The 21,532-nt window shown below is 37.8% G+C and overlaps 1 protein-coding gene and 1 long non-coding RNA gene across 2 annotated transcripts in view; both read left to right on the forward strand.

Moving 5' to 3' along the window:
• The window catches only part of LOC105234062 (uncharacterized), a 55,010-nt gene that overhangs the window by 18,712 nt on the left and 14,766 nt on the right, over window positions 1-21,532 (forward strand). The window contains exons 2-9 of the mRNA XM_049455776.1: window positions 1,986-2,325; window positions 2,509-5,247; window positions 5,303-5,491; window positions 6,037-13,395; window positions 13,461-13,657; window positions 13,720-13,930; window positions 13,993-14,262; window positions 14,352-14,545. Coding sequence (XP_049311733.1) covers window positions 1,986-2,325; window positions 2,509-5,247; window positions 5,303-5,491; window positions 6,037-13,395; window positions 13,461-13,657; window positions 13,720-13,930; window positions 13,993-14,262; window positions 14,352-14,545 — 11,499 coding nt within the window. The remainder of the gene's footprint in view (window positions 1-1,985; window positions 2,326-2,508; window positions 5,248-5,302; window positions 5,492-6,036; window positions 13,396-13,460; window positions 13,658-13,719; window positions 13,931-13,992; window positions 14,263-14,351; window positions 14,546-21,532) is intronic.
• Window positions 14,565-17,128, forward strand: LOC125778369 (uncharacterized). Its single transcript, XR_007422664.1, has 2 exons — window positions 14,565-15,296; window positions 16,826-17,128. It is a non-coding gene; the product is annotated as an uncharacterized LOC125778369 (long non-coding RNA).

The raw sequence follows: 21,532 nt of genomic DNA on the forward strand, positions 1-21,532 counted from the left end.
TGTGCGAAAATGATAAGACTTGGTAGTATACTCGTACGTACAGACATATGTATGTATGTATTTGGAATTTGACTTCTTTTGTTTAGTCATTTGGATATTGACAGTTGATTGAAAGAGTTTCACGAAATTTCGTTAATCAACAGGCAATAATAACATTATTGAGTTGAAGTAATAAATTGTTTTCTTTCAATAACCCAATGCGAAATTCAGTAAAAATTAAAATAAAGAACAATAATTAAATTTTACAGAAGCTAAGTATATGAACAAAAAATAGTAAGACTTTGTTCATTATATTAAATTTCTTATTTTATTCTTCAAAATCAACGTTTTTTCCAATCCTCGAAACAGTTGTTAAAGTCAATTTCCAGAATAACTTTCAATGCGCGTAACGATTCTCTTTTAATGTCTTCAATTGACTCCACATAGGTTTCCCCGAATCTGTCGTTTGAGTTTGCCAAATAGCCAGAAGTCACACGGTGCTAAATCAGGCGAATACAATGTCTGCGACACGATATCTGCTGTAAATTTGTCGTAAAACTTACGAAGTAACAATGCAGTGGTAATACGTTTCATGATATCCTGGCAGTCATCATTGTTTCACAGACGTTACGCGACGCTGTTTTACGAAGAAATTGAGCTGCTTTGGAACCAATCGTGTTTTCACTTTTCTTAGACCCAAATGATCTTTTAGAATAGAATAGTTTGTACCAATCCTTCCGATTTTCCAATAATGCCAGTAAGATCTCCGATTGTTAATCGTCGATCCTCAAGTACCAAAAACCTTCATTTTATTGACGTGTTGATCACCAGTTGATGTTGATGGCCGTCAGGGTCGTCACCCGTCGTCAACGCGTTCTCGATCCTCTTTAAATAATTTGAACCAATCAAAAATACTTGCTCGCGACAAGCAATTATCATCGAAGACCTTTTCAAACATTCTGAATGTTTCGGCACCAGAGATTTGATTCGGCACTCCAAATTTAATGGAAGTTCTTTCTTGAATAATTTCATTCATCGTAAAAATCGTCGAATGCACTTTCTGTAGTTCAGAAAGACAAACGTATACTAAATACTAATGATTATTTTCACTGACAGTCATACCAACCTCGAAAGAAAATATTTCGACTAATGGGGTTTCGCCCGAAATTTAAATTAAAAAGTCTTACTATTTTCTGCCCATAGCTTATATGTGTGTAGAAATAATGGTTTGTACAATTAGGTAACTCTAATTCCAGACACGTTTCAATAATTGTAACAATGCTATAACCGTAAGTAAGTATGTACATATGTATGTGCATATATTTTATTAATTGAAAACGGTGTAGGAGCGTCACTCATGTGGCTGTTGTTGGCGGCGGTGGCGTTGTCGGCGATGCAACTAATGCATAACCAAGTATGGCGGTAGTTTACTTGGCGACAGCAGCAACTTTTATCGAACTTTTGACGGTTTATTATTTTGCAGTTTTTGTTGCTTGTGTGGGACTTACCCAGAAGTAATTTTACTTTCAGTGACTGATGTAATTCAATTTAGATCAGTATCTACAGAAATATGTATGTATGTATGTACATAGTTATAATAAACATGATTTTTACATATGGAGGGGTAAAGTGCAATTGTAAGGAAAGAGAGAGAGGGAGAGATAATATCGCCATTATAATTATAAAAATTAGTATGAAACCCCTAAAGGCCCTTAAATTATTAATTTTTTAATAGTATATCCTCTCAATTATAATCGGGTAATTTTTATGTGTGGAAAACTTGACTTTTTCTGGTCTATTGGTCTATAATTATATGGATTAAGTTTTTCTTATGGATTTCTAGATATATCGTCAATGCTAAAAAATTTGACTTTACTAAAGTTGAATGAATAACTATTTAAGACCACATTAAAGAATTGTTTTTTCATTGAACAAAAGTATAGTTTTTTTTCATTTTACATAATTTCCGAACTAATTTTCTTCCTATCTGTCTTCTCATATTCCAGTGGCAGCAAACACCGGACATCGATCAGAAGAAGGAAATCCGTTCTCACTTATATAAATTGCGTGAATCGCGTTTACGTGACTTATATCAAGGCGAAATTATGGCTGGCAACTACGCTAAAGATCCGTTGAACTCGTCGCACGGCGATTCTTTGGTGGGTCAAAATTTTCAAAGTTTGAAATCAAAAGAAGTACGAGATTCAGTGAGTCCCATACATGATTTGAAGTTCCACTCCATGACCCTGAATCATCCCAATACCACTGGTTGGGACGTGCAAACTTCGTCCGAGGTGAGTCCAGATGGACGCGCATATCGTACCGAAACCTTGGCTACCACAGATGGTAAGTACACTTCTTTTATGACTGTTCTTTATGTTCTTCTATTCTTTCATTACTTTACCCAACCATTAATCGAAGCAGAAATTAAAAAAAATTCTTATAGTTTTTAAAAAATATATACATTAAATACTATATACATATGTACACATTGTGTGTGTGTTACTCTCCTTAATTGCATGCTTACAGGCGTTGAAAAGATTAATGGAGGCACCGCTGAATTCCGCGGTCGAAACGAGCAACGCGCAAGTGCTTCCCATCAAGGGGACGATAAGAACTTCGTTAAGAAGGCATCGGAAAGCTCCAATACTCACTTGCAAGAGCGTGTAGTGGTTGGCGATGAGAATTCCGGTCGCACTGAAATGAAAACTAGCTCGACCACAACGTCTTCCTCATCGCAGGTGACATCCTCGTCATCTACTATCGAATATGGTGGTGCCGATCCAAATGATGGTCGATATCTTATGGATAATACTCAGCGACAACATCAAGATCATCAACGTCTCACGCAAGATCAATATAATCAACAGATTCGGCGACAACAACAATTACAGCAGCAAGAATATGAACAAAACATACAACACCAACAACAACAGCATCAGCAACGTGTCCAGCAACAACATCAGGAATTCAATAGTAATCGTCAAGAATCGTCTACAAGCCGTAACGTAGAGACTCAACAGACGAAGGAGCAGAATAGACGTGTTGTAGATATGGATAAGGCTTCACCTGAATATCAGCAACATGTTCAGTATCTTATGGCACAACCTGGTGAGATTATCTCGAACACGGTTGAGTATCCGAAACCGAATGTTAAGATGATCACTACCGTTAAGCGTTTGCCTGATGGTACTATCGTCAAAAATAAACGTTACGAAACGGAAGAGTTACGCCCTACAGCGGATACCCAACGTCAACGTACGACTTCTACTACGAGCCAGAGCAGCACTCAACATAGAAACGAACAGCAAAGACGTGAGCAGACCGAAGAGAATGTATACAATCGTCAACAAAATGTGCGCAATAATGTGTATTCCAATAATAGTACTCCAAGACGACCTGAACATGATGTCGTCGATAACGCCGAACCTTACTTGCGCAAACCAAACCCTCAAGATTTAGCAGTTTCACATCCGGCCGACCGTTTTGTGGATGAAACCACTAACGTCGAAACTAAATTTTCATCGGTGAAGAAATCAAGCCGTAAATTTTCCACAGAAACGACATCAGAAACTATTGAGGAGTTTTCAGATCAGCCACCCTCTTCACAGGCTCCTGGTATCAGAGGTAAACCACCGAGTGGTCATTCACCTAACAAGGATTTCTCTACCCATGGATTTCCTTCAGTGAAGCCGAATAAGCCCACTCAAGAATATCCTTCTGAACGTCCACATACCGGCTCACAACCTGATTTTAGTACTCATGGGTTTCCTTCGGTGAAATCAAATAAACCAACACAAGAATACCCAAGCGACCGTCCACGTCCTTCTGAGGTGGAGCGTATAACACAACGAACTGTGACCCCCACAAACAAACCAAGCACAGATGCACCACATGGGTTTCCAGCAGTAAGGCCAAACACAAATATTACTACCACCAAAGATGGTGATGTGATAATTGTAAGTTCTGAATCTACGCGCAGTTCAAAATATAAGACCAATGCAGAGCGTACTATCGAAACTGAAGTAGTAGTTGATGGAGATTCTAATGTTCGCCCTGAAAGTTACCCTAATCGTGGGTTTCCCGCAGTAAACGAACCATCAACTGGTGATAGGGACTCGCCAAGATATGGTGCCCCTATTAAGGAGTATCCGGGTAGTCCGATAAAACAATCGCCAGATTACTCCACAAGCGGATTTCCATCTACCAGAGATGTGGCTAGACCGAATTCAGGACAACCTGTACCTCCAAGAACCGTTGACCAAGATGGAAATGTTACAGTAGTGAGCTCGGAAACAAAGAAAGTGATTAAACATAATACAAACAGGGAGCATATTATTGAAACAGAAATTGCTGGTGATTATGACCATCATACACCGTCAGGCTTACGTCAACCAGACAAAATCACATTTCCTCCTACCCCTCAACCAGGTGATTTCAGCACACATGGATTCCCATCGGTAAGAGACTCTGCCCCCACCAATGATGCATATCGTCGACAAGGCACACCTACACGTGATTATCCAAGTAGTCCTCGAAAGGGACAACCATCTGAAGATTTTTCGACACACGGTTTTCCCTCTGTTAGGGATTCGGCACCAGTTAGAGGAAGTACACCTTCTCGAGACTACCCGAGCAGCCCAGGTCAACATCAGCCAAAAGAAGATTTTTCTACACATGGTTTTCCATCTGTAAGAAGTCCCAACAAATCTGCACCGGATTTCTCAACACCGTCAGGTGGCTTCCCATCAACTCGGGATACTAACGCTCCCAAGCTTACGCCAACTCAACCACAAAGAATACAACCGAATACAACACCCACAAGGAAACCTACGAGTACGACAGACTCTTCTCAACGCCTGATTTCGAAGGAGAGGGATGTTGACGCCACCCATCGTGCTTTTGCCGCTTCCCTACGATGCTCATCACCAGTGGATAGTCCGGACCATCATCGGACCACACCGCGTTCGAGCGTCTCATCGACCAGGACATTCCGACGAGATGGCCGAGAAGGTTCCCATGACAGCGAAACAAGTCGCATCAGTTCGGGCACAGTTACGCGTTCTTCGCCAAGTAAGAGTGTTGGTAAAACTGTCGTTACAAAGCAAACTGTTGTTAAAACTCGTAACGTGAATGGTTCTAACGAAACAATTGATTTAACACCCCAGCAGCGCCCCACAAAGTCGCCGTCTCCCACAAAGACCATCACAACGACCACCACACGCACCACAACAACTAGAAAGAGTCCAGGAGAAGTGCCAAAATCAGGTACGAAGTAAGATATAGAAAGCACATTACAACTAAATGGCAGTCTATCCTTCAGATAATCAAAAATCTAAGCCAGCCGAAAACACATTTCCTATTATTAACGAACCACTAACCATCACAAAAACCCACTTTACCGCAAATGACGCCAGCTTCCTCGGCAACGAGGTGGTCGAGGAGCCATGCTTAAAAAAACACTTTTACAAACTCGGTCCGTCCGACAAAGCAACAACAAACAATGTTGACGGTAAGAAGAAATAAACATTCAAAATTTGCTTGCCAATACAAAAACAAAAAAAAAATAAAGCAGAAAACAGCACTATTACACGAGATTTCTAACATAATTCTAAATTCACACAAAAAGAGAAAGAAACATATCTTAAGAAGTACTTACCACAAACAAAAATAAATTGACACATGTACGTACATACATACATACATACGAAGACTTAAAGGTCACGATCAATGAAAAAAATCAAAATCAAATTATTGAAACCGAAACAAACAGTTACAGAGGAACACCTACAAGTAGAAACTTCCAAGACAAAACGAAGCTTAAACACCTAAAGCATGCGACTGATGCGACTACATATAAATCAAAACGTAGAAGTAAAGGTTGCATGGTAAGCTTTTATTAACACCATCAGCTAAAAGTAGAATACCAATTGTTTAACCAAGAAATAACACGATCGTAGAGTAGTTTGGAAAATATGACTAATAATATGTACTCGTATCGTATTGTAACATCACTGACAAAGTGATTAATGCTTCATTCGCTGTAATTTTCAACAGAGAAGTCACCATATTCACCAGCACCAAGTAATAACATACATCGCACTCATCCCAAACCAAAATCCCAAGTTCGGGATGATTTCGAAGATGTTAACCACGAAGAGCCCATCCATAAACAACCACTAAGTTCATACGTAATCGAACCTAAACAACGTAATCGTTCACCATCAGGACCACTTCCAAGTAGTAGTCCGCAAACCATTTGTCAACCAAACAGAAAAGAACCTAGTGTTGAGCGTAGGACTGTTGTGAGGGAAAGTGAATTTGAAAATACAGATTGGCAAAATACAATTCTAGATTCGAACGAACGACCCTATCCTGTAAAGGATGGATCTTCAAAACCGCGAGAAAACCGTCCTACAGATGATGATTACATAAACGAAACACCAGTTGATACGTCTGATTTTCCGGTCATTAGAGAAGAAACTATTAAACGACCAGATCAAAATAGACAGAAGGAGATTGTGACCATTAAAAGTACGAAAAATGAAAAAACTGAGTATGATGTAAGAAAGCCGAATGGAAAAGAACCTTCTGGACCGGTCGGCAAGAAACCTACTTCGGGGAAACCATTTGATTCTACAGACAGGGGACCTAAAGAAAGCAAACCACTCGAACCTTCAAAAAGAAGACCATCTGATAAACATCCCACTGAATATACGGATAAGCCTAAAAGTCCAACTCGAAAAACTTCCGATATTACCTCTTCAAATAAATTCGAAACCTCCGTAATAACAAAAACTACACGGAAGGAAAATTCAAATGTTATTGACGATGATATCGAACCACATCAAAGTATTCCAAAACAGCCAACTGAGAGAAAGCCTAGTGATGCAGGAAAACTAAAACCGAACGGCGTTGATCGCAGTCCGACTAGAAAACCAACGAACTCAAAAACTCTCTCAAATATAACTTTGAAATCAGTGTCTAAAGAAAACGATGAACCTGTGGATAAGAGACCAACGGGTGAGTCCCCAAAAGAAGAACCTGCTTTTAAAAGACCAGCGAGTAAGAAACCTGAACCTAGCCCCACACGAAAACCGGAGAAAGAGACTCCAAATACTTCCGAAGACAACGTATTCAAAACCAGTACTATTACCACTACGGTCACGAAAACTCGCAAAGACAACATTTCTCCTACCAGAACCAGCAAACCCAATGATGAAATTCCTGAGGAAGATAGACCAACAAAATTGTCGCAACCAAATCCGACATATACCAACACTATAAAGCATGAACCTCGCGATGAGTACCCCGCACCTATTGAAAACAGACCAACAAAGAAAATACCAACAAAGGAAAATCTTAAGTCAACAGAAATTAGAGTTACTAAAACGCAAGTGGTAGCATCTACGGATAAATATCAGCCTGGTCCAAAAGGAACAAAACCACTTACTAGAGAACCTTCCAACCCAGAATATGATGATGATGTAAACGAGAGTGAACATGAACCAAGTAATCACATCAGGACGGCACCATCTGAGCCTGAAAGGGTTAAACCGCTTAATACTCAAGAAGGAGAAGACTTCTCGGACACTGAGAGCACAAGCTCTTCATTTATCACGACAATAATCAAAAAGGTACGCACAGATGAACCAAAAACAACTCAACAAACGATTACCGATGAGACGAGAAAAGTTCAAGAGCTTTTCAATAAAACCGACAAGACGAAAGTAACTAAAAATGTAAATGAAGAATTCATTACTTTCGAACAGCAGGTGCGAGAAAGAATCCCAGTTGATGATACTCCAACAACAAAAACAGAATTACGAAATAAGGAAGCGAAGAAACCGATTTCTGAACCAATAGATAAGTATTCGAAACCAAATGATACAGACGATGATGAGCAATCCTTTACTGATGCAAATACTTTGAAAATAAGTTCAGTTACAACAACTTTAAGAACCGTTTCTCAAGACAAGTCGCATTCCCCCGAATACCAACCTAGTGATAGGGAGCTCAGACTGGTGCAGCCATCTGTTGTGGGCTTGAGTGACGACGATGAGGTCCCACAGCAAACAATTGAATCGACCACAATTATTAGTACAAACAAAAATACACCCAAAGATAATTCACCGAATTTCACAGATGGTGGAAAACCTAAGTCAGATGCTCCTTGTGCCAAGAAGCCTACTGAGGGGAAAACTCAGCCAATTTTGCCAGACCGTAGCGCTAAGGATCGTATTCCGTCATCAACACCAACTGATGAAACTTTTGACACTATTATTTCGACTACCACTACTAAAATTTCCAAGAACTTACCTGGCGAAAAAACAACAGCAAAGCCTCGAGAGCCTTTCGATAAACCTGTGCAAACCCATTTCGATGAAACTAAAAAAGTTGAGAAAATCTTTAATACTAATAAATTGGCCGATACAAAAAATACTATTGAAGAATTTATTACTATTGAAAGGCAAAACAAGGAAACCCCAGATGGAGCTTTTATATCGAAAGCACCTGAGCCTGAACCAAGTTCTCCAAGTTTTAAGAAAAAAGGTGTTAGCCCAAGAGAAACCTTTGAAGATCGTTGCCGTCAAATCTTAGGCATGGAAAACTATGGAGACACTCCTGGTGTTTATAAAAAGAAACCTGAAGATGTATCCGATCAAACTGAGTCAGTTACCGTTAATGTCACAGAATTCGATGTTCAAATAGAGGACTGTGAAGATGATGAACCCACTTATCTAAATAATATTAAAGATTCTGTTAAGCCTCAGAAACCACAAAAACCCAAAACACGCAATACTCTTGATGATGAGATAGTAGAAGAAGTGGAATGTGTTCGTAAAGAAACCGTTGTACCATTTAAAAGAAGTTCTCCAGATACGGAGCCTTTGACTGAAATCTGTCGTAAAACAACTTTGATTTCTGAAACCGATTTAAATGAAGAAGAAGATGAACAAACGGTCTCCAAAAAGTCTTCTAAAATAGTTATTAAAACTTCCAGTCCATCACCGAAGAAGGTAAAATCCCAAAATGAAGAGCCAGAAGATTCATCAACCACCGATTCAGAGATTCCAGAAAAAGAAACGGACGAAGAATCTCAACCGGATACTATAGTATCTAAAAGAGATATGCAATATACAGAAGAAGTAGAAAATGTCTCGAATGTGGTTGAGGTTACCAAAAAACGAGTAACGAAAGAAAAACCTTCTAGTCCTAATAAAAGTCCGACCAGAAAGCCATCGGAGCCTCAAGATACTCGTAAAACATCTCCCGTCAGACAACATCCTTCTAGCTCTTCCACGATTACAGAATTGAAAACAATCGAAACACAGACTAAGTCGCGTGAACCGAATAAACCTTCAAAAATCAGAAGTGAAACTAAGCCTCTTGACAAGTCAGCGGAGAAACCGGATAATCAAAGTATTGTTGGAAGAGATAAACCAACATCTCCAGCGAAGTTGCGGTCAGAACGTATTCATAAAGTTGATACCGATAAAGGCCATCAAAAGCCCACAAAAGAGTCTCCAACTCACACAATCAAAGACCGCTTACGTTCTGCCACCCGAAATAGGAAGCCTTCCGAATCGCCGTCTGATTCTTCGCCTGATGTTAGTCCTTCACGGTTTACAGAGCGAAGACGTTCAAGTAATATTTCGGTACATACTGAAATCATAATTGATCATTCAGGACCAAAATCTCCTAAACCTATTGAAAAGAGCCCTGAGAAACATACACCACAGACAAAGAAAACCAGTCCGGTAGATAAAACTTCACCAAACGCAAGACCGGTTCGAAGACTTCCTGTAACCGAACGAAAAGAATCTGCGCCGGTTCCGAGTGTAACTCGTAAAGAAAAGGATGCAAAAATGACTCGATCAACAAGTGAGAAAGTTATGAAAGTTACTGATAAACCGGTAAAAGAAACTGTTGTGAATACATTGGCACCAAGCCCCACACCGAAAGGTGATCGACGACCTAATAAATGCTTCACCACCAAGACCATAAATCTCACTACTACAGATAAACTAATAAATAGCGAGGAAATGGAGAATGTTATAATAGATATTCAACATGCGAAGAGTTCTCGTGAGCCATCACCAGATAAAATTGTCCCTACACCAGTACCGGTGCATTTAGATACGGGTAAACCTCGTTATCCCGATGTTGTGCAAGAACCTGAAGATGAACCACGCAAAAAGCCGGTTATCACAAACATACCTATTTTCGAAGAAGAATCTAACGAATACATCAAATGCCATATATCAGAGGTGAAGACAGATAAAATTTCGAAATTGGTGGACTTAGATGAGAATGATATTCTAGATAACCCGATGATAGAAGCTCCAAAAAGTCTTGACTATCCGTCTATCGATAGACCTGACGATGACTGCCTTTTGAGCGTTCATGAGAAGGTTTCCAAGTTCACACATACAGCTGAAGAGATTAAGAAACCAAAAGCATCTAGCCCGTTCAGTAGAGAATTCGACAAAACACCCAAAGTACCAGAAAATGATGAATGCTTATTGACAGTTGATGAAAAAGTTAACAAGTTCATTAAGACAGCTGAAGAGGTAGCGAAACCCATCACACCTATACGGGAGGTTGAACGTCCCAGCTACACTGATTTGGACGAAGAGTTACGAACAGATGATTGCACTTTGTCAGTGTCTCAAAAGGTGAATAAATTCTTGAGTACTGCAGAAAAATTGGCTCCCACTGCACCGCAAAGGTCCCCTGAATTGGTGGCTAAGATTGAAAGGACCATTTCCAAGCAGAGTGAGCCAGAGTATCCCGAAGATCTTAGTGATGATGAACTAACGCCTTTTTCACAGAATCATACTCTCGAGATTGAGAAAAGACGTCAAAAAGACATACTCTCTCGACCAACTGTATTTGAAAATACAACAAAAACTGATCAGTATAGTGATTACTCAGAGGTAAAACTTAATACAACCAAAAATAATACCACACTAGAAGAACACGAGGAAGTAATTCCTCACACAAGAGATCATACAACAAAAATTGAATTAAAACGACAAAAAGACATTTTGTCCAGACCTTCAATCTATAATCAAAATGTGAAAGGAAGGCCACAATCGCCCAATAAAAAGGAGCCCACTGGTCCAAGCAAGTATCCATTAACGAATATTAAAACAAAACAGATGGAATATACAACACGGAAAATAAACAGAGAGGATAGTGATAAAATTGAAATTAAAGCTGAGCGCAAACCATCCACTCCAGTGTCCAAGCCTGATAGCCGTAGAACAACAAAACCACAAGCTTCGTCTGTCGCTGTAACCAGATCTCGTTTTGAAACACCTGATATTAAAAGGAATACACCAAAATCGTCTGTTGAACCGAAAACCAATCGAGTGCCTTCACAAATTATTACTGGTCGTAAACCAACGAGTGAACCCAAGACGTCTGGTAGAAAACCATCGTCGGAATCGATCACTAACGCTTCTTATCCAAGCAGAGGTAAACCAACAACTGAGCCTGATAGTCATTTTGATGGCAAGAAACCATCTACTGAATTCGAAATCAACGTCCACGATTACGAAGCCGTCGAGTCCGAAACGGAGTTTACATCAACATCACGCCGCAGAAGTTCATCAAAAACAAAAGATTACTTAGAGACGGTACAGACAGAAATTGAACGGTTTTCTCCTACCCAAAAAGAATCTCCAACTCGAAAAACTTTCCTGCAGGAAAAGAAAACACCCCAAACTTTCTCACACAGTCCTATTCGAAAAGATACAACTAGCACTACCAATGTTACTCACGTAACCGAGCGCACAAATAAGCACAATTCAGATTGTTCCGATATTGAAATCGTTGAAACTGTTATAGAGCGCCCCGCACACGTAAAGACGCCAACACCTACACCAACAACCGTTGGTCGTACTCGCATAACACCAGATACTGTTGCCGCTCGGCGCAACATTTTCGAAACCAATGCCACGCCGAAGGGTCAAAGTCCAGGAGAAAGCAACTCGCCCTCACCTGTTGGTAGACGTCCATCATATATGGATCACACAGTTAGCTCTTTAGAGCACATTCGTCGTGATTCACTAGAAGTGAATAAGCATAACTATTCACGCAAGTCATCGGTGGATTCGGAAATCAATTATGAGCGTCGACCAAATGCTGCAGTGAAATTTGATGTGCCACATAAGCCGCAGCGTACTGCTAGTATTCCCGAAGATATTGATGTTGAGAATATTTTCGAATTAGAAGTATTGGAGCGTCTTTTGGAGACGGTAACCTCATATGAACTGAGACGCAGGATTCGCGCCCAAATACGTTTGGTTAAGAAAAATACACTCAACACTAATGTGGTTGACAAAAGGAAAACAGAAACTAAAGCATCTAATTCCATAAGATCAACTCACAAAACATCTACTTACAAATCAAATGTGCATCAAGAAGAAACTGACACCATTAATGAAGGCGTAAAAACGAAAGTACCATATGACAATAAAGGTAGTCCAAAACGTCCGGTTCAAACACCAAAGGTGGGTAGGACAACTCAAAATGCGCCGCAAAAGTCCCCATATGGCACTGAAGAAAGCCCAAGGTCGTACAATAAACTGCACCGCGAACAGAACGTTACTACAAAAAGCACATATGTTACTAAAACTCCCAATGGTCGCACTGAAAGCCCTGAACGTCCCAGAAAATTACCCTTTGAACGTGATCACAGTCCCGAAACAAATACTTCGCACGAACAAGTAAAAGAAATACGTCGTATATCTGGTTCTTCGAAGTCCTCACATAAAGAATATGTACATAGCGAGCAGACCGACTACTCGGAAGAGAATGTCAGGAGCTCCCGCCGCCATTTTGAGCAGAGTTCTGAACGTTTTGAAAAAGATCACAGTCGTGAACGCAATTCTAGTCCGGAATCTAAGAGTCCTGTTAGGGACGGCAGACATAGCCCAGATATTAAAATAAAAACTTTGTCTAGCACACGCACCAGAAGTCCTGATGACAGAAAGCCATCATCGCAACGCACAACCAGTCCAAAAGGAAGAACGCCGAAACAACGTGATGAATTATACAACATATCCAAGGTAACGACAGTTAAAACCACACGCTCACCCGAACGTAAATCTAGTAAGCCGAACGTTGACGAAAACGCCCCCATTTGGGCGGATCGTAAAAATCTGCTCAAGAGTCCAAGTAACGCACCACGTAAAGTGACAACTACACCGTCAACACGAAACACGGCAACGAAGGTCACAACATCGAAGACAATCAGTCAACGCCAAACTCAGAATAGAAACTTTGAAGAAGATTCAATCACCTCGAGTTATGGCATTGGACCGACAGACGAAAATGGTTTGCCTTTATTCGGCATTAAGGCGTTGAAAAAGAAGAAGCCGAGCCAGCCCTGTGAAGCAACTGAAGGTAAGTCTAGCAAGCAATTAAGTAAAAAAAATTGTGCATTGATTGCTCCAATTTGTGTTCCGTAGAAGTCACAGGCTATGTCATCGAGGAGAAGTATTATTCAGATAGTAAAACAAAGCCGAAAGTTGAGCGTAAGGAGTACATTTATTCAACAAATGCCGATGAACTCGAAGAAATTACGAAAACTCTTGAGCAAAGCCGTAAATCCTCAGAGGATAATGTGGATGTCATCAGAAAAGTTGAGAAACTCGATAAGGATTACGTAAGTACTATTCAATGAAACTATCGCACATATTATGATGACCTATGTATTATTTTCGAAAGGTTTTTGACAAACCGGAAGCTATAATGCCAGACACAGAGGACTTCACTACAACGTCCAGCAAATATGTTCGCCGTGGATCAGTGAAGGAGCTGAGTGAGAAATTCATACGAAAAGAGTCTTCACAATCAGTGACAGAAAAATCTGGTGGCTACCCAAAGGCCGGTTTGATTTTACGTACCAGCCGTGGATCATCATCAGAACCAAGTGGAGGTAAATAATAAAGAAATAAGCGCTTTTCCATCACATTTGTTAAACAAAAATCGCTCATTTAGATGGTTACGAAATAACTACTGAAAAATATACAACAACATCGAGCAGTCATGGTTACCGCGGCGATTCCGATGATGAACAAAACGTGCAGCTGCGTCAGAAACAAACACGGCGTATTCTCACTGACTACGACGATAACGACGCAGACCAATGTCACTTGAGTACTCGTTCGTCGACTAAGTCCACACGCTCGTTCCTTAACAGCAGCGGCGAAACTAAAGTGGTGACCAGCGTGGATGATGCGCTGGAGCGTATGCGTAATGCAGATTATGGTAAGTATAATGCTGAGCGCATACAAACCATATTATCACATGTTATGTTATATAAGAGTTAAATGGTGTGAATTTCTCTTATAACGCAGTTGTAGAAGAAGGCGATACGGCTGAGGATCGCGAGGCGCGTTCATTGTTGAATAAATTTCTAGGTGCCAGCGTTATAATGAAAGGCGTCGAAAGTGTTTTGCCAACAACCAAACAAACAACAACTACTACCATCACCAAAACTTCATACGGTGATGGGGATGATGGCGACAGAGATCTACTGAAGAATAAAGCGGTGAGTTGGTAGAAAGAAAAGCAATTTTAACATCACTGTATGTCACTAAGCTTAATACCAAGTATAACGAAAATGAAATAGCACTTATTTGAGGCAATAAATAAGACTCGATCTTTCTTTGTCAAACTTTACCAGTTTCTGTTCGTTTGACACAGAAATGGTAAATCATAGCAAACTGGAACTTTCCAGACTCGGTATCTCAACTTTTTCAAAGTGAACAGTATGAAATTTAATTCTACTGTTATAGTTTATTTTTATTTTATTTTTTTAAATTATATATATAAATTAATGCTTTAAGTTTCAAATAATAAATCTATACTTCAATGTTCACTATTTTGGTCCATTTCAATGACGATCACAATAAAACCCTAAAAGGCAGCTGAGAAGCCACATCTTCCTTGCAGTGAGAACTCCCACACTCTCTGCTCTTTAATTTCGCTCAGCGCATGTACCAGTTGTTCATAAATTCATATATGTATGTATGTATGTATATGTATGCAGGTGCCCACTGAAATATGCACATACGCTAGCATATTTTCGTATTGGATGTATTTATATATTCTTATTTATGTTCTGTGCATATGGTACGAATTGCTTTGGTGCCGCCGGATACTTGTGCTTGCCAGCTTCCTAGCTTCCTGCAACAATTTGTGCTTTTCGCTGATTTAGTACACACTCGGAGGCGGAATCGATCACTTGTATGTCTCAAGTGATTAAGGCGTAGGTTGCCGGAAAATAAGTTGACCAAAAAGTAAATGAAAAATATATATATTATATTAAATATTGAAATTATATAAATTGCTGCATAAGTGAGATTTAAAACAAGTGATTATGCAGCTAAAGCGATCTATAAGCCTTTAAGTGCCATATATACCAGCTTGTGCATATGTAGTGCCGTTGTAAAGTGAATACGTTGCGAAAAATGTGTCAAATGTATAAATTCGAATTTCGAAACGATTATTTAATCATTTGTCATAAGGCATATAGTATGTATGTAACTACAGAAGCATATAAATATATACATATGTAATGCACATATATGTATATATGTATATGTACATCTTGAATGCAATTAGTGAACTACACCTTTGTGCAACGAGCCTCTGTACACAAATACATGTATTTTTATATGTATATACTACATATAAGTACATAAGTACACCTGAGTTGAGCCCGTCGAGGACCAGTATTCCCTCTCGGCACCTTCTCTGCGAGCAGCAACACAGCGAAACAGCCAACGAAATGCTCTAATACGAGACAAAAATAGCCATGATCGCACTATTTTTATGTTTGAAAAATTTTCGAAAATTTTCAAATCATTCTTTTTTAGTTTATTTTCCGTGGAGAACGCAACATACACTCTGTGCTAAAAGTGCGCGTCGATAAGCGTGTTTATTTAACGTCAACCGCAGTGGATTTTGTTTTTGTCAAGTTTTACAAAGTGTTTAAATTGTTTCACGAAAAGAATTATAAACATTTGAAAATTATTCAATTATGTCGCTGCAATATAATGGCAAATTTACACCCACCAAGTTTTATGGCTCGCGGTTGTGAATACTGCAATTATTTCCGACAACAGTGTGCGCACAGCCAAAAGCGTTGAAAATATATACTTGTCTGTTTGTATTGTATATTATAATGTGCGTTTCCAAAAATAACAAATGTCGGAAACTTTCTTCAGGAGAATTTAGCCAGTTTATTTTCTGCTGTTGCTGCTGTCGGTGCCAGCTTGCGCCGAGTATGAAAGAGGAAAATTACTAAAAATTTTTTAATATTTATTTATAATAATAAATTAAAAAAAAAATATTTAAAATTAAAAAAAATTAAATATTTTTAACTAAAAATTTTAATTGAATATTTTGTGAATTAAATAAATACTTTTGCTGCAGTTATGAAACCACATTTGTGAAAATTAGTGATACACAAATAATATAAAATAAAATGAAGTAAATACTTACTACATACATATATGTACATATGTATGTATATGCACCAATTGAATGCAATACGCCTAAGTTATGGTTTAAAATCGTGTTAAACGGAATTATATATTTTTGTATGTATGTATGCGTGCATGTATATGAAAAATATTGAGTTTTTATTACTTAATTCATGGCATAAAAATTAAAATATATAAATTTTCAAAACTTACGCTTTTGGTATTTAATTAATTGCATACACATACATACATACATATATATTATTTCATAATAAATATTTAAATAATATTTACTTACTTAAATAAAAAACAAACAAAAAATCCGTAAACATACATACAAGTTCGTAATACTACGAATCAAATTTTAAATTGCCAGAAATTCTAATTAAACAATATTTTGATCTCAACTGCCAAACAAATCTGCGAAGAAAATGGAGCACTTGCATATACTCGAATGCTTCGCATACTTCTGAGCAACTACTAAAGCATTTACCACACCTATGCATACATACAAGTGTATGCACAGTCAATGCACAAAAATGTGCTAAAAATTCAACGGTGCATTTCTATTTCTTTAACAGATAGCGTGTGATAGTGCGACGTGCCAAAATTCTTAAAAAATTTCAAAAACAGCTAAAAAATAATAGCTAATAACTAAAAAAGCAAAAAAAAAAATCAAAAACAAAAACTAAATCAATTTTGGTTTGTTCAGTTATTTTAAACACACACATACGTACATACGTACGTACGCTCAAAAGCATCTACAAACATTTTTTGAAAAATTTGGATGTGCTGCTGTGACTGGCCTTTCAAATACGCACCGAAACGCACAGGGAACGCAAACGCGCTGCATAACACAGAATTCGTGTCGCGAGTGTGCAAATATTCCGCCTCGAGTTGTTGCACTCAGAACAATTTAGGCCGCTTCCACTTCCGCTGCTAAACAGGGTAAGCACAATGAAAGCATTGCAATTTCTTGCCGAAAAAGTTTTGAGTATAATAGTTGCTTTTTCATATTTTGCATAGCATTCGTACCAGCATGCTACCGTTATTTTTTCTTTTAAAACTTCGGTATTGCAAACATATTTGTCTGAAATTTGCGCGCTGCTTTCCCATTTGGTCCTGCTCAAATCACCGCGGTGTGTCTAAAAATATTGCTGTGATTTTGTTGTTCAATACACCTTCGATGAGAACTATTTTTTTAATTTTCGAAAATTATAAAAAATGATTATTTAAAAGGGTGAAAAAACAAATCCAACAGCTGTTGGTTTGACCTTGCTTTTGGTTTAGTGCTGTCGAAATATCTAAATCACCCGTGCTCGTAGGTGTGAATATAATATAATTATTTATACATACATACATATATGTATGCACACATATCTACATATAAATCTGCGTTATCTCGACATAACGACATGTGTGGGTGGCTATGCATATTCGCCAAAATGCTAAAATAATACAAAATCCTAATTATATCACTCTCTAGAATTTGTTTTAAAAGCCGTGTATTTATTGCCCTTAACTTAATAAAATGTACACGTGTATGTGTAAATCTTCCTTGTGCAGCTACCGTCAAGCCTAAGCGCCTCCATTATCTACTTTGTTTGCTGTCTTCCTCCTCGATGTCAGCGACACCCAATCGCAGCTTCCATTAAGTGGTCATTGCTTGCATTGTGCTCGCAATCATTTATGTATATAGATACATTCATACACTAGCTCCTATGTGTGTGTGAGGCTATGTAAAATACGTCTAAGCAGATTTAGCCACGTATCAATTAGAATTACTTTGGCTCGGTCATGGCGATGAGTTGTCATTTTGCGTCAGTTCAATGCCAATGACTTTTATTTACGCGCAATTTCTTCGTTGTCTCCTTAAATAAATACTTACAAATATATGTACATGTGCAAGTATGTGTATGCATATATACACGTGTTTGTTCTGGTATGCATTAAATCTAATGCTGTTCTTTGTTGTTTTACCTCGAATTGATCTATAGCTTCTTTCATTTAATGCCAAGTACACGGAATTTGACATCACAACGCTACTTCCTAATTAAAATTAGAAGAACGTCACACTTAGAGAATATATGTACATATGCATATGTTTAGAAACGTAGAGCATCTAATTAAAATTACACACATGCCTTGTGGTTTTTATACCCTGAACAGGGTATATTAAGGTTGCCACAATGCTTGTGACACCAAAAAGGAAACGTCGTAGACCCTATAAAATATATTTACTCAATAACGATCAGCATGTTGATATATATGTATTCCCAAATTTGGCATGGATTATTGTCCAAAACAAAGGTAAAATATTCGAAAAAAATTTTCAAGTTTGAATACTATCGCATATAGCTGCTATACAAGCAGATCGGTCAAAATGCAGTTCTTGTATGAAAACCTTTTTTATTTGAGAAAATAACTTCACGAAATTTGGCATGGATTATTGTCAAAAGCAACGATGCATTCTCCGAAGAAATTGTTCAGATCGAATCACCATAGCATTTAGCTGCCCTGCAGTTAGTAAATTAAGTTCTAGTATGGAATCTTTTGTATTTGTAGAGGGTATTGTGTGTATATGTGCTTCAACCGAAATTAATGTTTTTCTATCCATCACGTTTGCCTATCCTTCACCATAACATATTAATGAATAGTTCTACAAAAGGTGCCCTTTTTGTTCTGAGCGCAAAGAGACTCTTGAATATTAATCATTTACTATGGATTCTGTACAAGTTAACCATAGCATTAACAAATTAGATCAGAATTTTCGTAGTTGGTAATAGGAAACTATTGAATGTAGACTAAATGTCTCAGATAAAGAAACCAAACTAGGAGGTCCAACTGAGCTTGACGCCAATGCCATTGTAATGAATAAAACAATTTTAACTAATTTTTTTTCTAGTAGTTCTGAAATCTGTAGCTGTAACTGTTAAGGAGTTACGGAGTGATATTTTGGATTCCTCGATGGATTGTCAAGACTGTGACGCCTATCAAGATATGGTGTTGATTGAGCGTTCCATCCTGATCATATATAATCCTATATCTATCTCGTTTAGTTTTAGATGATACGTGCAACCATTAGATGAACAAAACTATAATATTCTGTAGTAACTGGTTGCAAAAGCAATGTGAACAATTCAATAAAAGTGTGACAATACTACTTTGGCATTTAATGTTCTCTTTTAGTGAAGGTTCACTCTTAGAATTGAATGCATAAGACACAAGGATACACTGTTATAAGTAACGCACGCTCTCTCATTTTCATAGAGATAACTCACATGCTGGCCGATATATGCGGTGTAAAGTGGCCTGGAAGTTAGGTACATATAGTTACATGTGAGAAGTAAAAGAAGTAAATATTTCACACATCGACCGATATTTGCGGTAAAAAGTCAACTATAGGATCCAAATATTCGGTACCCAGCGGGTTCAAATGTATAAATAGGTTTCCAGGGCACTTTATACATAACGCAGAATATTCGATAGTTGTGAGATAGTAGCTTTATTTCTTTAATTATCGAAAGATCCTGGTGAGCTTGTGGAATAGAGATTATTTGTATGTGAATGTGTTAAAAATCAGATGTTTGATAAAAGTTCAGGACCGAAAAATAATTTGTATTCGAACAATGAACAAACATTTTTTTCATTTCTCTTGTGAAAATTTCAATTGCATTTTTGTAAGGAAATACAATAACACGAAGCTAAAGCACTGTAATGTATAATGTTTTTTTTCTGTCTCTTGTCATTCTTAAGAACTGGAGTATACTAACTTTTTATGTTTTTATCAAGTGTATAAATAAATACTCATACAAGTATATTATCTTGATTTTTATCGATTTTTTTGTACCGACTGTGATCTCAAAGTGCTTAAAATTGGCCACAATGTTTAATTTGTGTGCCAAAAATTTAGCCAAACACCAAATGACGAGTATGTGTCATGTTACTCTTCAACTATTTTAACATACACATACTACTTATTGACACAACTTTTAGAATGGGAAAAATACCTGGATATAATAAGTATCTGTAGATCTGTGGTGCTGTAGTGGCAACATAGTTTCAGAAATACTTCAGAATTTGAGGTTTTCTTGCTCTTTTCGTAACCTTTATATTAACCTAAACGAAAAACTTCAGTTAGTTGTTAGCAAACCGCTGCAGTTCATATATTGTAGTTTAGTGCAACTTTTTACTGGTCGTCGATGCCTCTCAAAAACATTTGTTTTTATAATTGATTGCAAACATACACAAACACTAGCAGCCGAAGACGAGCGCAAAAAAACACCACAATGCTACATGCAGGTGAATTAATTGATCCCGATAAATAAAATTAGAACATGTGAGACACTATTTGTTTTGTTTACAAAAATCTTTCATTTCGAAGACTCTTATACTCAGCAAGGAGCGGTGTATTTAGAGCATATATTTACTCGCATTTGATTTGAATTTCTGAGAACAACGGCCTCTACAGCAACATTGGCTGGCATTGCTCTGTATATTCGTTGAGAATTTTGTTTAATGTTTTTTTTCTGCTTGTTTTAATTATTTATCAGTGTATGTCTGCCTGTACTATATCGTAGTACATACATTTGTATGTACTGTGAGGCATTTCTCTTCAACGTATTGAACATGATTTACGTCCAAAAATAGAAACGCGTGTTGCGGCTATTTGTTATTTTTCAAAAATTCGAAAATTTGAAAACGTCGGAAACTTTACGACAGAAATAAATAAAAATAAAGCGAGAGAAAAAACATTTTGCCATGTGGCCGCTCGCTTGGCTGGCTGTTTGGCGTTCGACCGATTGTTGTTACCAAAAATGGTGAAATTCTTGGTTGGCCGTATTTTTGTGGGAAATGTATGGTTTGCTATTTAAATTGAAATAATTATTTGTTTTATTGTTTTTTGTTTTCTGAAGTACTCGAGTATATATGAGGTTGAAGGAAAAGCGTATTAAATGAAACTTATTAAAATGGAAAATGATTTTAAAAAGTATATCCAGCCGCTTTCTATTGGAGCTTTTTATATTTTTGATAATTTTTTGGAGAAT

Source organism: Bactrocera dorsalis, chromosome 4 (genome assembly GCF_023373825.1).
Source record: "Bactrocera dorsalis isolate Fly_Bdor chromosome 4, ASM2337382v1, whole genome shotgun sequence".
Lineage (NCBI taxonomy): Eukaryota > Metazoa > Arthropoda > Insecta > Diptera > Tephritidae > Bactrocera > Bactrocera dorsalis.